Genomic DNA, 14682 nt, shown 5'->3' with positions numbered 1-14682 from the left:
TTTCTCCTGACTTGATCATTATTCACTAAATGAAATGCATTGGCTTTAAAACTAGTTCATAGCTATAGAGCACAGTTAAAAACTGTCTAGTCATTATTTTCAAATTTTCTTTATTGCTGGTAAACTGGTGCTCCAAGAACAAACTTCACGGTATTGTTACTGATTTTAAATCGTTTTTTCATTGTCTTGCAATAGGATCTCTTAGTAATTTACATACATTTTATTGTTTGGTCTATTTTGTGCTAGTCCATTCTCTTGTTTTCTTTTAGATTCCAGTTTTTAGTTGAAATATTGATAGGTGACCTGTGCCTGTCACATCAGTACAGCTGTAGAACTATCATATCTGGAGTATTCGGAGTATTCACCTTTTTGTGAAATTGCCCTTGTGTGGGTTTCTCTAAATATAGGAAAGTATCTGAAGATGTGTGAATTGAAGCTGATCAGCATTCAATCTTGAGAGCCAGTAATCACTACAGCTTGACCAAAATGTCATGGTTGATGCGTCTGTGTGTCTTGCGCAGGTACTATTATCCTAATGTCAGAGATCAGATGGTTGCAAAAGGGACCTTGCCATTGTCACGCCTGTGTGCCATGGTAACAATGCAACACCGTGAAGAAGTAGGGATACAGACCTTTACTCTTCCGTTAGTCCCAAGAACCGAACGCTCAGAACTTTGTCCACGATCCTCAGGTAAGTGAAGACATTCTTTTCTTTTAAAAAGTGAAGTGTGTGTATCCATTGCCAAGGAGAACAAGAGAAACTCACCTTGATTGAAGCCTAATAATAATCCAGCACGTTGATCCTACCAGTCCAAGATGTCAAAACTCACTGTTGCAAATCAATGACAAAACTTCCACTGACTTCAGTGGGTGTAGGGTTGGGTGTATATTGTATTTATTTGCTAGAAAACTGTTTGAATGAACCAGCCCTGGGCCTACCACGTCTCACTGCCACATGAGTCTCCAGTTTGGTCTCCCACTTCTCAGACCAGAAGGGAGGAGGGAATTGAAGCAATAGGCTTAGCCTATGGCAGGGGTCGGCAACCTTTCAGAAGTGCTGTGCCGAGTCTTCATTTACTCACTCTAATTTAAGGTTTCGCGTGCCAGTCATACAGTTTAATGTTTTTAGAAGGTCTCTTTCTATAAATGTGTAATATGTAACTAAACTATTATTGTATGTAAAGTAAATAAGGTTTTTAAAATGTTTAAGAAGCTTAATTTGAAATTAAATTAAAATGCAGAGCTCCCTGGCGTGTGGCCAGGACCCAGGCAGTGTGAGTACCACTGAAAAGCAGCTTGCATGCCACCTTTGGCACGCGTGCCGTAGGTTGCCTACCCCTGGTCTATGGAATGAGAAGGAGCCTGTCCACTCTGCAGAGGTTCTTCCAGATGTTGCAAAAGTAGCACTGAAGAGGCTTTTAGGGAAATCCTTTTAGGACTTTTCAGTCAGAACAAAGGTGGTGGTTGTGACTGGTTGCCTCCTTTAGGATGCCACCTGATGTGCTGAGATACCACTGAGCCTGTCTATTATGCTAGCATGGGTACCCTTTTTACCTGTCTTGCTGAGCCAAGCAATTCTCTTAAGCCTCCTCCAGCACACACAGGCAGGGCCACACCAAACTGCAGAATGAAACAGACACTGAGATCAGTTCTGTGAAGGCTCAGCTTCAGGGACTTGCCCCAGCACTTAGGTGTCCACCTCCCTTGGGGTGCAGACCCAAAGGTATATTATGAAATCTGTCTCCTCCCTCAATGTGGAGGAAGGTATACACAGCCTCTTATCACCCCTTTCAATTAGAATTGTACACTGGGTTATATTATAAACAAGAAATAAGTTTATTAACTACAAAAGGTGAATTTGTAAAACAGATTACTGAGCAAGCTAAACTCAATATACTTAAGAAACAGATTACAAAATGTAATTTCTTACCCTAAATGTTATTTTAGGCAAGTTGTAAAGTCTCTGTGGATCAGAGTTCCAGTTATATTTCTTTTCAGATTGGACCATTGTCTCAGTCTGGACTCCTCCTCTGCCTTCCCTTCGGGTGACCTTAGCAGTCTTTCTTCTTTGGCAGACAGGCCATGGAGCAGAGGGGTCCCGTTTGTCTTCCTCCCCACCCTTAAGTAGGATTTCCATAAGGTGGGAACTCTTTGTTTCCCAAACTTGTGTCGTCCCCCCCGCCCCCCTTAGGGGAAAGTTGTGAGAAGTCCCAGATAATGTTTAGTATCAGGTGACAAGACAACAGTTGCATCCCCCCCCCACGCCTCCCAGGATGGAGAGAGAGTAGTATCTTCATGGTTTTGTTGTCCCTTCCTGATGGCTCATCACATTTTATGGCCTGTCGTCTCGTGGGTGTCTTCCCAATACACACCCAGTTGTGATTGTTACACAGTCCATATTCCTAACTTTTTAGATACAGAAAGGATACAGGCATACAAATTGGATAATCACATTCAGTAAATCATAACCTTTCCAATGATATCTTACAAGACCCATCTTGCATAAAGTACATCTCAGTTATGTCATATCCATATTATAAGCATATTTCCGTGAAGAATATGGAGTGCAACATCACAGTTGTGATATGGAGTATGAGAGGAGTAAACTGCAAGAATAAAGAGTGGAGATTCTTGGAGGTAGTGACCAAGGAAGAAACCACAGAGGCTTACTGGTATGGAGGAGTGAGCTTCTTGCAGAACATATACTTGCATTGGCAAAAGGGATTCTGATAACTTTGAGAGTATTGTAGATGTTAAAATCTTTAGAGGATTTTTTATGTCATTTTACTCCCACCCTCCTGTTCTTAAGCAACTGTCTGATATAATCACAACATCTTGGTATCATATAACTGAGGACTGAATCATAATGAATTCACATAAAAGGGCAGAGTTAAGGTTGTGCAGATGCAACCTTAACTTTCATTTAATAGATTCATACATTTGAAGGTCAGAAGGAGCCATTAGGATTATCTAGATGGACCTCCTGCATAATAACACAGGCTGTAGAATTTCACATGGTGACTCCTGTATCAAGGCAATAACTGGTGGTTGAACAAAAGTGTATCTAAACATTCAATCCTGACTTATTTTAATTCTTAACTATGCAACAATAATGCTGCCTTTTCATAGACTTTTTTTGTGTGAAATTACTTGCTTACATTAATAGAATAAATCTTGGTTAATATTGGCTGTAATTAAAAAAAAAACAAAACAAAACAAAAAAACAGATGGATGTTTTTCTATTTCTTTGTCTTTTTTTATTCCAGGCTTGCTTGATGTTAGTGTGAGGTACAGACATTCACTAAAAACAGCAGGGGGAGTAATAGCTGCTCGAGCCATTTCTATTTCTGTACAAATACACAGAGCAGCTGGTTTGCAAGCAGCAGCCAGGTAAGATCTAATTCTAAGACAAGATTTTCTCTTAACATAACTTTTTTGGAGAGGGGGCAGCGTGTTATGGTGGTGGAACAAATTGTCACTCGTTAACCTTTCATCTGTGGAGATCTAGATTCAAACTATGAAAAGAACATCAGTGGCTATTTCTGTCCACCAAACCACTGGAGAGTTTAGTACAGTTTGCTCATGAGAGGCCTGGAACTGAAATAACAGGCCGTGATGTAGTTCAAGACTGTGGTGCAAAGCTGGGCTAGGGAGGAAGCTTGTACAATACCTGCCTGTAACAGATGTGGCTCTAGCCATTCCTTTTGGCCCCTCACTTTACTGAGCAGGGCTAAATTCAGCCACAATTTTTACAGTATAAAAGACTTTGTATTAAAGGAAAAAAAGGGTATGCCAGCCTTTGTGCTTTGGATCCTCTTCTCGTTGGCTGGGATTTTGCATGATAGCACATAAACAAAATGCATTAGTAGGCTACACATTCCTTTTGAAAGGAATGCTGCTTTAAGAGAGCTAAATGGCTTGAAGGTTAGTCTCAGCAGGCAAGTTTAGTGCGTTATAGAAGGAAAGGTTAAAGCAGAGTAGTGAGCTCTTTAAGGACAGGAGTGGTTCCCAGCACTCCTGAGCAATGTCGTTTGGTCTGTTCTCTGAGCAGCATTGATGGGCTTCTCAGTCAGGCCCTGATTCAAAGCCACTGGACAGACTCCCTTTGACTTCAGTGAGCTTTGGATCCGCGAATCAAAGTCTAAGCGGAGTTTGGGTCTTGCTATTTGTTTCTTTCTGGAGCAGCTGTTCTGAGGAGTGATCCTGCTGCCTCCTTTACGAAAGGAGATATTCTGGGAGCTCTCATGGACATTTTTTCAGAGGTGCTGAGCAGCTGCCATTCCAACTGTAGTCACTGGTGCGAGCAGTGGTAGAGGCACTAGTATAAACAGGCCACAGCAGTTTTGGCCACCATTTCATTACTGATCATAGTAGGTCTAGATAAAAAAGAGCTGAAAATTGTCAGCAGCCAGTTCACACTAGAATTCCTGCCTTTACTAGCCCTGATGGAGCTGCTGCAGAGCTCGATCAAGGATGGGAGATTCCCAGAAAGTCTCTGTGTAAACAAGACCTGAGAGCAGAGATTGAATCCTCTGTTTTGTTCTCATTGTAGTGCAGCTAGGGGTTAAAAACCCCTTCATTGTGGTGGCATAAGTATGTACTTCTAACTAGATCACTGGTAAGCACACCTGGTGTGTCTCCCTATCATTTTTCCTTATTATATGAAGAGCTGTGGCAGAAAAGAACCCTTCACTGCAATCCAGTGCAGAAGTGGGAGTTAATGCCTATGTGTCTATGCACCTCTCCTTCCTACCTGAGGGGGAGAAGCACACCACCCGAGCTGTGGCTCGAACTTTCTGCCCGGAGTTTGATCACCACACTGAGTTCCCATGTAACCTCGTCATCCAGAGAAGCAGCGGAGAAGCATGTTGTCTGGGGGAGCTCTTGCAGTCTGCACAGATAGTCTTCTGCATCTACCACCAGAGCATCAAGTCAGGTAAACAAAACAAAAATGAGTAGGAATCCTAGGTGGCTATTGCTAATGGTGTTACTGACATTAGCTTCTCGGGTATAGGACACACAGTGAATATTCAGTATAACTGAAATTTAGGTAAATGTAATTATTCCAGTTATACTTCGGCCAAGCACTTGGGGCTACAGCTAATATTTCAAGGGGATTTTCAGCGACTACGGGTGATCAGGATGTCAATTTTACATCTCATCCAAAAGAAGGTAATACAGTAGTGATGCTGCTCTGCACTTACATAGCACCTTTCTTATGAGGAATTCATGACACATTACAAAGGCACATTAGCTTTATTATCTCCATTTTATAGGTGAGGAAACAAGAGAAAGAAATTAAGTGACTTGCTTAAAGTCGCGCAATGATATTACCTCACCCACCTTGTCTCTCTAATATCCTGGGACCAGCACAGCTACAACGACACTGCATTCCTCCTGAAACATCAGTATTATTTCCTGCAGCCCTCTGGGTTTCCCCTGGAGATCTCCCACTGAACTAATGACATTGCCTGACCTTGCTTAGATTGAAATGTGATGAGATCACAGCCTGAAATGGTAACATTTTGTAGAGAAAGTTACAGATTATTTCTAAAAGAGGAAGATAGGTTTCAAAAGCAGCATTACGTATAATTGTTTACATCTTATTTAAATTAAATGATTTCCCTCCAGCTGCATTAAGGCACCAATATCTTAAAAATACACCTCTACCCCGATATAACGTGGCGCGATATAACATCAATTCGAATATAATGCGGTAAAGCAGCGCTCTGGGGGGCGGGGCTGGGCACTTGGGTGGATCAAAGCAAGTTCAATATAACACGATTTCACCTATAACGCAGTAAGATTTTTTGGCTCCTGAGGACAGCGTTATATAGGGGTAGAGGTGTAGTGTGCAGTTTTATGATGGCAACTTTTTCTGTTATCTCAATATAGTGGCAACATCATCAAGCTTTTTATAGCATTATGTTGTAGAATATTCTAATACAATTTAATTAAAGATACCAGCCTTCAGTGATAGGCAAAAAAAAATTAACTGTTGGCACGAGTTAGGTACTCAGTTACTCTGTGGACAGTATATAGCTCTTCAGTGCTTACTTTAGAGCATGTTGGTAGTGGAAGTACTCCCTAGAACGCTCCCAGAATACAACAGTGCTGGAGCACACATCCTGTAAGTAGAGTGCACTGCCTGTGCATTGCCAACAACTGTGTGGTTATTTACTCTTACCGTTTTTCATTCTGAATTTGGCCAATATGTGTTGTGCCTCCTTGGTGGACCTTCATATTTCTTTTTTTCATGGAGGGAAGTATATGCCAATATTATGACCTTATATCTCTAATAACAAAATTATATAGCTCTTATTAGAAGACTAATACTTGTGCATGTTTTAAATCAAGCTCAGCTTGATGTGTCTGGATATCTTTGATTTTGATTCTACAGCCACTGGTTCAATGAAAACTCAAACATCAGGAGACTACCTGCTTGGAACAGTCAGGGTGCCAACCAAAGACCTGTTGATCAAAAGATCAGGTAAAGTGGAAATGCCATGTTACTGACATTATCCATATAAACAGTACTTCAGTAGTAACATATTGTATAGCTTATGTGGGTTACATGTTTTGCTTCCTATTTTATGAAGCCAAAGTTCTCTCATAAGCATTAGAGGTTTTTTAAATTAAAGATTCCTTATTAAAATCACATTTAACTGAATTTCATTGGAGATCGTCTGCTGGGGTATGTTATGATCTGCTAGGTAGCCCATGTGAAAAGGAGAGATTTGGGAATAGCTATTATATTAAACCATGAATACATGTTGCACAGCTCTTCGTGCACATCTGTTGAGAGAGGAGCCAATCAGTCCTTATTATCTAGAAATATGTCCAGGACATAAGAAGAAAATGGAAAAATACACACCCACAGTGAGCTGACCCAGTGAATATTAATTGCCAGAATTTTTTGGTGCAAGTAATATGTATTAACCATTCTCAGGATTGAAAGCTACACTGCCCTGAAATCCAGAACTTGCAATATTCAGTCAGGGATGTGTGATATGTAACAGCTATAAACAAATGCTCATACAATGAGAAAACTAAAGGTTGGATTCCCAGATTTCCATACTGTAAAATAACCACTTCTTGCATTGACAGGTTACAAACTGTCCGGCCTTGAAATCAGGACATTCTGATGATGATCTTGTTTATTTCCACTTCAGTCTGAATATGATTTTAGCAACCACTTTCTCAAACCTTAGAGTTTAAAAAACAATTGGTTTGTATATACCATCTGGAAGGTAGGAATCCCAGCTTTATTAACTAGAGCTTCATGGGATATTCACTTGTAAAACCATATCATCAATTAAGTGGAAAATTAAAGTAAAATGGTAATCAGGGTCATATGATTTTTTGTTTGTTTGTTTTATTTTAAGGCCGGATAATTTTTAACCTTGGCAGGTGGCAAATACTTAGATGAACCAAATGCTTTCAAAAGGAATAAACTTTTCCAAGTACTGGTCCTGGAACAATGATCAGGACGAGAAAAAAACCCTTTTCTTACTTGCATTTCTCAAAAATGTAATAATTGAGTCTGATTACTCTCTGTTGTTTTGTTGAAGGTATAACAGGATGGTACTCAGTAACCCTACCTGAGGATTTGGTCCCTTCTCATTGCACAAACATCATGGAAAACATAGTGGGAGGGCTGGAACTTTCTATTACTTTTGCTCATCATGGTGACAGAGAACAAGTTGTGGAGGCTGCTAAGCTTTTAGGCTGGAATCATGAGCAAAACCATGAAGATAGTATGGATGATGATGACGAATGGCATCTGAGCAAAAATCCCGCAACTGTGATGATTTCTACCCCCAGAGTGTGGTTACCAGTGCATTGCATGCTACTTGCAGGCCAGACTCACATAAATAAAAGCACTTACTGCTATCTCCGATATAAATTGTATGATCAAGAAGCCATTTGGACTTCACTTCTGAGGCCAAAATTAACTGAAGATGAAAAACATGTTACGGTGATGTTTAAGAAAACAAAAGAGATGGAACTGACAAGGAGCCAAGCTCTGTTGTGGTACTTTAGAGAGGAGAAGCTAGAAATCCAAGTGTGGCGGGCCTATGGGAAAGAGAACAACGTTGAAAGACCACTTGATACAGATCGCCTTATCGGCTCTGCGTTTGTGGACCTTGCAGCACTTGGACAGAGGTCAAGGAGAACAATCACAGTTAGTGGTCAGTTTATAAAGAACATTCTTACACTTCCTGATTTCCTTTATTCCATTTCCTTATGTACTTTCTAGTTGGCTTAACCTCATCCCCATTTCCTTATGTACCTTTTAGCTGGTTTAACCTCATCCGTATGTTGTCGTTTGAAGCAAACCAGTTGCAGCCTTGTTTTGTCCTTTCTATGTTGTTGGCTCATTTTGTTTTCTTGAAAAGATGAGCCAGGTTAAAACACTTGCATCAGAGTTCAAAGCTTAGTGAGTTATACTGGTGAAGAATTTGGTAATGGTGATCAGTAAATGGGTGAAGAATTAGTGTCAGTGAATTGTGGAAGGATTCCTCATTAGAATCTGAATCACTGAACTAGTATTAATGCTGATCAGGCACGATAGCACAGCAAAGGAGCCACTGGTTAGAGTTAACACAAGAAACCTACATTGTCTGGTAGTAGTTAAAGTAAAGGACTAGAAAGTTGGAAAAGCTCTTGGAGTTTTCAATTCTGTTCTGGTTCTATATTTCATACATCGCTGTGATATCAATTCTAGGTCACCTTCCAACTTGCAGTCTGATCTTCTAGATCAATGGCTCTCAATCAGGGGTCCAAGGCCCCCTGGGGGGGCCATGAGCAGGTTTCAGGGGGTCTTCCAATCAGGGCCAGCATTAGTCTCGCTAGGGCCCAGGGCAGAAAGCAGAAGCCCCACGGCATGTGGCTGAAACCTGGGGCTAAAGCCAAAGCCTGAGCAATTTAGATTTGTGGGGGTCCCTGTGGGCATGGTGTCCCAGGGAGTTTCCTAGCTTGCTATCCCCTAACATCGGCCCTGGCTTTTATATGCAGAAAACCAGATCTTGTGGCACAGGTGGGCTGTGAAGTTTTTAATATCGTGTTGGGGTAGGGGTGGGAGCGCTCAGAAAGCAAAAAGGTTGAGAACCCCTGTTCCAGACCAGTCAGTTGACCCTCATTTGGCCAGGCTCAAACCTGGTGGGGTTAAAACTAGAAACTGCAGGTAAAAAACCCTCAGAACAAAAACTATGCACAGGCTGCATCTGAATTTTTGTTTCCTGGATACAGTCACAAAATCATGTCAAAGGCAGTGTTTCCAATTCACATATGAAGTTGAGAGAAAAGTGCTGTATATCTTAATTTCAGCTGTCTGTGGGAAAATAAAGAATTAACTTTCCTAGGGTTTCCCATTACTTTTTTCCTTTACAGACTGATGTTACTAACAATCCCTGAGGGATCTGTTTGTGTAGAGATGACATTACCAGATTTGAGATCCACCCCACTGATCTGAGAACAGACTTTAGTCTTCATGAAATGTAACAGCTCTTTCCAAGATACTAAATTTTGTCTTGTCTTGTTTGTTTGTGAATACCCGATTCCAGGTATCTATCCAGTGTTCAGGCGCAATGCTTCAAACCTGTCAGGAGCTGCTGTACGTGTTCACATTACACTTGCTTCCACTCATGCTCATATTACTCCTGCTCATGGGTTTGACTGCACTGAAGATGTCAGTAACAGTGAAGAGGAAGGCACAGAGAAGTTTCCTGACCCAGGCCAGCAAGTCTTGAAAAGCCAGAATCACAAACTGAATTCCCCAAGCTCAGAAATCCCTGTGGTGAAACCAGCTGATCAGACTGGCGCAAAGGATCTGGAAAACACATTTGCTGTCACTATCCTTGTGGAAAGAGCAATGCACTTAAGTTTAAAAGGTAAGAGAAATCTTCTTACAAAATACGTTCTTTTAAAAGATATTGTCAGATATTTTACAGCAATTTAATAAAAACAATGCCCAAGAGATTTTACAAAACTTAATATTAACAGGAATATTTTCATTATTTTTTGAATTTCAATCAGAACAATTTTTGTTTGGATTTAAATATCCCCCTGCAGAGCTGTAGCCCCATACCACTACATCAGGTTAGTTCACGAGCATTGGAAAGTGAACCTGCCCATTCTTTTTCTATTCTCCATGCAAAATGGACAAGGGCAAAATGTAAACAAGCAGGGTAATGTTGAAAAATATATCAATTGAGGTGACCACTGAATTCTGGAGTCAGAGGCTCATCCAAATAGCAGCCTATTTGCCCATCCTTAATTCCAGTCAGTGTTGACAGAAAACATTCTTTCAGATTTACAATTTTCAGCTGCTTATTCATTTGTGGAACTAAACTAGTGACACAAAACTAGGAATCTGGGAACTGCTGGAATCTATGAGGGTGATATAAGAATCTATAAAGATTAGAATGAACTCACTGTAACCTTGAGCAAGTCATTTTTGTCTCAGTTTTCCACTTTGTTAAATAAGAATGATATTCAGATGCCCAGTTACCATGATGATGAGCACCAGTAATTGATTTTTAATAGATCTTCCAATCTGTTAATTCTGAACATATTTTAAAATATTCCATTTTAGTGAGATTATATTAGCACTCAGCGTGCTCCTAAGGTGACACACTTGCTAGCTTTTTAATTTTTTTAAGCTGTCTGCTATTCCCACTATCTGCAGTTAGTACTAAATGAAGGTCTTTTTGTTGAAAAAGAAGTGAATCAGTCCCTTGAGATTTCCACATACATCCCAGTGTACCCTTACTCCTCCACATCTTGGGGATTGTGTGTGTGTATGTGTGTGTGTATGTGTAGCACATAGCACAGTGGGCCCTTAATCCTGATTGGAGCCTTTAGGGTCTAGGCAATACCTGATTGCAAACAATAAATATTAATAAGAAAAGCAATACTGCCAGGAAAGACTGTGCAGGAAGGCCCAGGTTAGCTAATGCTTTTAAGTTTTTCCTAGAAATATTAAATCTGTTGTTTAACTATTTAAATCAGTGGTCCCCAACCTTTTCTGGGTGGCGGGCGCCGGACAATGAGCCCCTGAGGACCATGGCCGGCAGATAAACATCCGCCGAAATGCCGCTGAGAAGTGGCAACATCAAGAGGTGTCGCCGCCGAAATGCTGCCAAAAATCAGCAGCATTTCGGTGGTGATGCCTCTTGGTGATGCTGCTTTCCGGCGGCATTTCGGCGACGATCCCTTTCACCGTGTTGGGGACCACTGATTTAAATGATTGCCCACTGGAGTTTAGTGACATATGGTATTGCAAAAGCAAGAATAAAATGGTCATTGACCAACCGTGCTTTAAGCACAAGTGCTGCTGGTACACTCTGAGTCCAACTTGTTATTTTAATGAACAATGATACTATAATCTTCTGAAGGTCACAGTCTCTGTGTGTGTTCAGGAACTTGATGAAATACTATTTGCTAATAAAAGGATTTTGGAACACAATAAACAATGTTTCTTTTGTGTGAGTTTTAAGATGGAATTGTTTGTGCATACCAAGAGAGATGCTTGCAAACAGAAAAGAATTGGAGAAACTATTTTATGCCTGTGTCAGCAAAAATATTTATCTTAATAAAAAAGAGTTCATTGTGAGACTATAGATAACAAGGATAGAATTAATGTTCCTGTCTATTACATTAAGGATGATATTTTTTTCAGGAACTTTAATGAAACATTAATAGCTAGTCAGTTTCAGAAAATTAGCAAAACTTCTCTGCAGGTACTAAACCAGTCTCTGAGCCTCCTACCAATTTTTGGTTTTACAATCACATTTTCCCATTTTAATTAAAAATGGGGGGAAACAGTTAAACTAACTATACATTAAGTGCTACCAAAGACAAAGTAAACTGAAAAAATAGTTTTTTTTCTCTAACATCATTTTAGTTACAATAATATTGGGTGTCACTTGATGTGATTTTTTTTGAAGTTGCTGATGTCACTTTCGTGTGCCATTACTAGCTTCCTAATGTCAATTTCTCCCATGCTTCCTCTCAATTCTTCTGATATTTCCCTTGAATAGACATTTACAGTGTAATTTCAGTTATCCCAATTCTCTTTATCCAGAAATCCCTCTGAAGCACATGGCATTAGCCACTGTCGGAAGACAGGATACTGAGCTAGATGGACCTTTGGTCTGACCCAGTATGGCTGTTCTTATCTGAATCCCCCCGTAGCCTTATGTTAATTACCTGTTGATTAACTAACATTATAGTGGTGGGAACTATGATTTGTGAGGATTTCTGGAGATAGAGATGAGAAAAGTAAGTAGAGGGGGGAGAGAATGAGAATAACATAGGGTGGGTGAGGGAGAGAGAACAGGCAAGAAATAATCAGATGAAGGGGTTACAGTGAAGATTGAAAGGAGAAGCGTTCAAGGAAAGGATGGATGGGAGATGAGAGAAGATAAAGAAAAGAGAATGGGCCAGAAGGGAGGGAAATGAATGGAAACAGAGAGGAGGTTGGCAGAGAGGAAAGGGGAAGGAAAGGAGGGAGGTGGGAGTAGTTGCAGAAGATAGGATCCTCCTTAGTGCTGCTTGAGCTCTTCCTGGCAGTGACAGCCCCTAGCAAAAAGCAAAACTTGAAAAACATTAGCTTTGCTGTAGACTGCCAAGGCAGATTGGACGTTTTACTTAGCTCTGCGCCTACAGGTGAAGAGACATCTGGCTACTCATCTATTACAGACAGGTTTGCCAGCTTATTTAAGCATATGTGTATTATCCACAGGCAATATCTGAGCTGCGCCATTCACAATCCTGCCCAGGATAGCAACATTTGTGGTGCCCATTTAAGTTTTAAGCTCTTTGTACGTTTGTAAGAAAAGCAGACTAAACTCTGAAATGCTTCTTGTGTGTGGAGGAAGAAATTCCATTCCCCGATAGAATTCACAAGCAGGAATCTTCAGACAAGCAGAATTACAGACGGTTTATGTGGCTGTTCACACAGTGTGAAACTGCCATTTTGGTAGATGCAGTAGCATTCTCCTACATGAAAGTGATTTAAAATCAGGGGCATAGTGCAGTAGCTGCTTACCTTGTTGTTACCATGATAGTCAGTGAATCCTAATGAGATGCTTCTCACACAGCCTTCTTCCTGATCCTTCATTGGAAATCCTGTGGCAAGGAGTTCAGTTCAGTTCACCAGAAGAAAAGTTGAATATATTTTTCCTGCTGAACTTGCCAGGAACCCAAGTGCTGCATCTAATTTGTGTAAAATGCAGCAGGCTGCTTAAACCACCCTTATTTTTTTAAATGGAGTGCAGCCCACAGAGGCACTCTGATAGCATACTAGGACATGTCACTGTTATGGGCTCTGCCATCTACGGAAAGATGAGGGTGATATAGGCTGTCTTCTGATCACTGTTGTCTTCTAGTGTTGATGTGGAACTCATTTCTAAAGTCTATTAATATGTGAATGCCCTGAAAATGAGCCCTCTGATAAATACTACGTCCAGATCGTCTCCAGGAAAAAACGCACACTTTTGTTGCTGTTGTCATAGCAAATTGCAGGGATTTCTTAAATAGCAATCTGTGTGCAAGAAGGGAACAAATTATCTACAAAGGCATTAACTGAGTTTAGAAAGCACCAAAGGGACATGGGGAGACAAAATTGCCAAAGACAAGAGAAATCTTGTCAATACTGAGGGGAAGAAAAAAATATCAATTTGGACCTATCTGATGTTCAGTGCTCTGTATGATCTCAGACAATACCCTGGTTTAAATTATGAGTTTGGCCACTACCTTATGGGGCAGAAGGGTCTTACAACAGTATAAAGAAAGGCAGCATGCTCAGTCCCCTGAAGGCAGAGAGGAGGAAGTGATCAATAGCAACTTCTATGGCTGATAGAGGAGAGGTGTTTGGTTCCAAAGAGAGTTCTTTCCACCCCACCTTCTTGACTAATGCCTCACCTACTAGCAAATTGTGTAGCTGTAATTCATCACTGGAACGGTTCCACTGGCAATTAAACAGCACAGTGGTAAAAATACCCAAATTCTCATTCTACTATAGCTTCTACCACTGTTAGGACTACAGTATAGTGAATTATAGCTGCAAAGCTTGCTAGCGTTGACACCACCTAAGAAGAAGAGTTGCAAAGGAGAGAGAAAATTGAGGGGTGGGAATCCTCTGTTTAAGGACCCTCCCAAAGGACATAAATTAGGCCAGACTCATAGCATCTCCATTTTCCCAATATAATTCAGTACAGATGACCAGAGAATGTATAGCACCCAATGCTTTCCGCAGTACTTTATATTCCATGTCTTCTGGTTTTTGGAAAGTGTCCAGATTCCTAGATATGACCTTGTGTTACTGAGAATGTACATTGTTTGCCAGGGGAGCCAAACTAGGCCAAACCAATTAACTGATTACTTTATCTTTTTTCTCACAAGACCTCCCAGGTTTGTAGAAAACAAAAAATTGGGGGGAGATGTTTGTGTTTCCAGTCCTGAACTATTTTTATGCAAGTCATAATAATCTGCTTGTAACAGAAGCCTTGCAAAGCTTTCACCTCCACGTTGCAAAATGTATGGCGTCTGTGGTAGCTCAGCTTTATGTTGTTAAGCTCCTGTCTGCAATTGTATTAAAAACAGTGTTTTCTAAAGCTTTTAGAATTCAGTTTTGCAACCGCATCAGGGAAGGCCGGTCAGAGCCTATTATCTATG

The 14682-nt window shown here is 40.6% G+C and overlaps 1 protein-coding gene across 2 annotated transcripts in view; it reads left to right on the top strand.

Moving 5' to 3' along the window:
• Positions 1–14682, top strand: part of C2CD3 (C2 domain containing 3 centriole elongation regulator) — an 83899-nt gene that overhangs the window by 26085 nt on the left and 43132 nt on the right. For both annotated transcript variants that reach the window (XM_032781138.2, XM_032781140.2), the window contains 6 exons: positions 522–691; positions 3267–3390; positions 4668–4936; positions 6401–6490; positions 7572–8192; positions 9567–9893. In XM_032781138.2, the coding sequence (XP_032637029.1) occupies positions 522–691; positions 3267–3390; positions 4668–4936; positions 6401–6490; positions 7572–8192; positions 9567–9893 (1601 nt within the window). The remainder of the gene's footprint in view (positions 1–521; positions 692–3266; positions 3391–4667; positions 4937–6400; positions 6491–7571; positions 8193–9566; positions 9894–14682) is intronic.

Source organism: Chelonoidis abingdonii, chromosome 1, assembly GCF_003597395.2.
Source record: "Chelonoidis abingdonii isolate Lonesome George chromosome 1, CheloAbing_2.0, whole genome shotgun sequence".
In the NCBI taxonomy this organism is placed as follows: Eukaryota; Metazoa; Chordata; order Testudines; family Testudinidae; genus Chelonoidis; species Chelonoidis abingdonii.
Note: the sequence above shows the minus strand (reverse complement) of the source record. Positions and strands in the feature narration are given on the sequence as shown.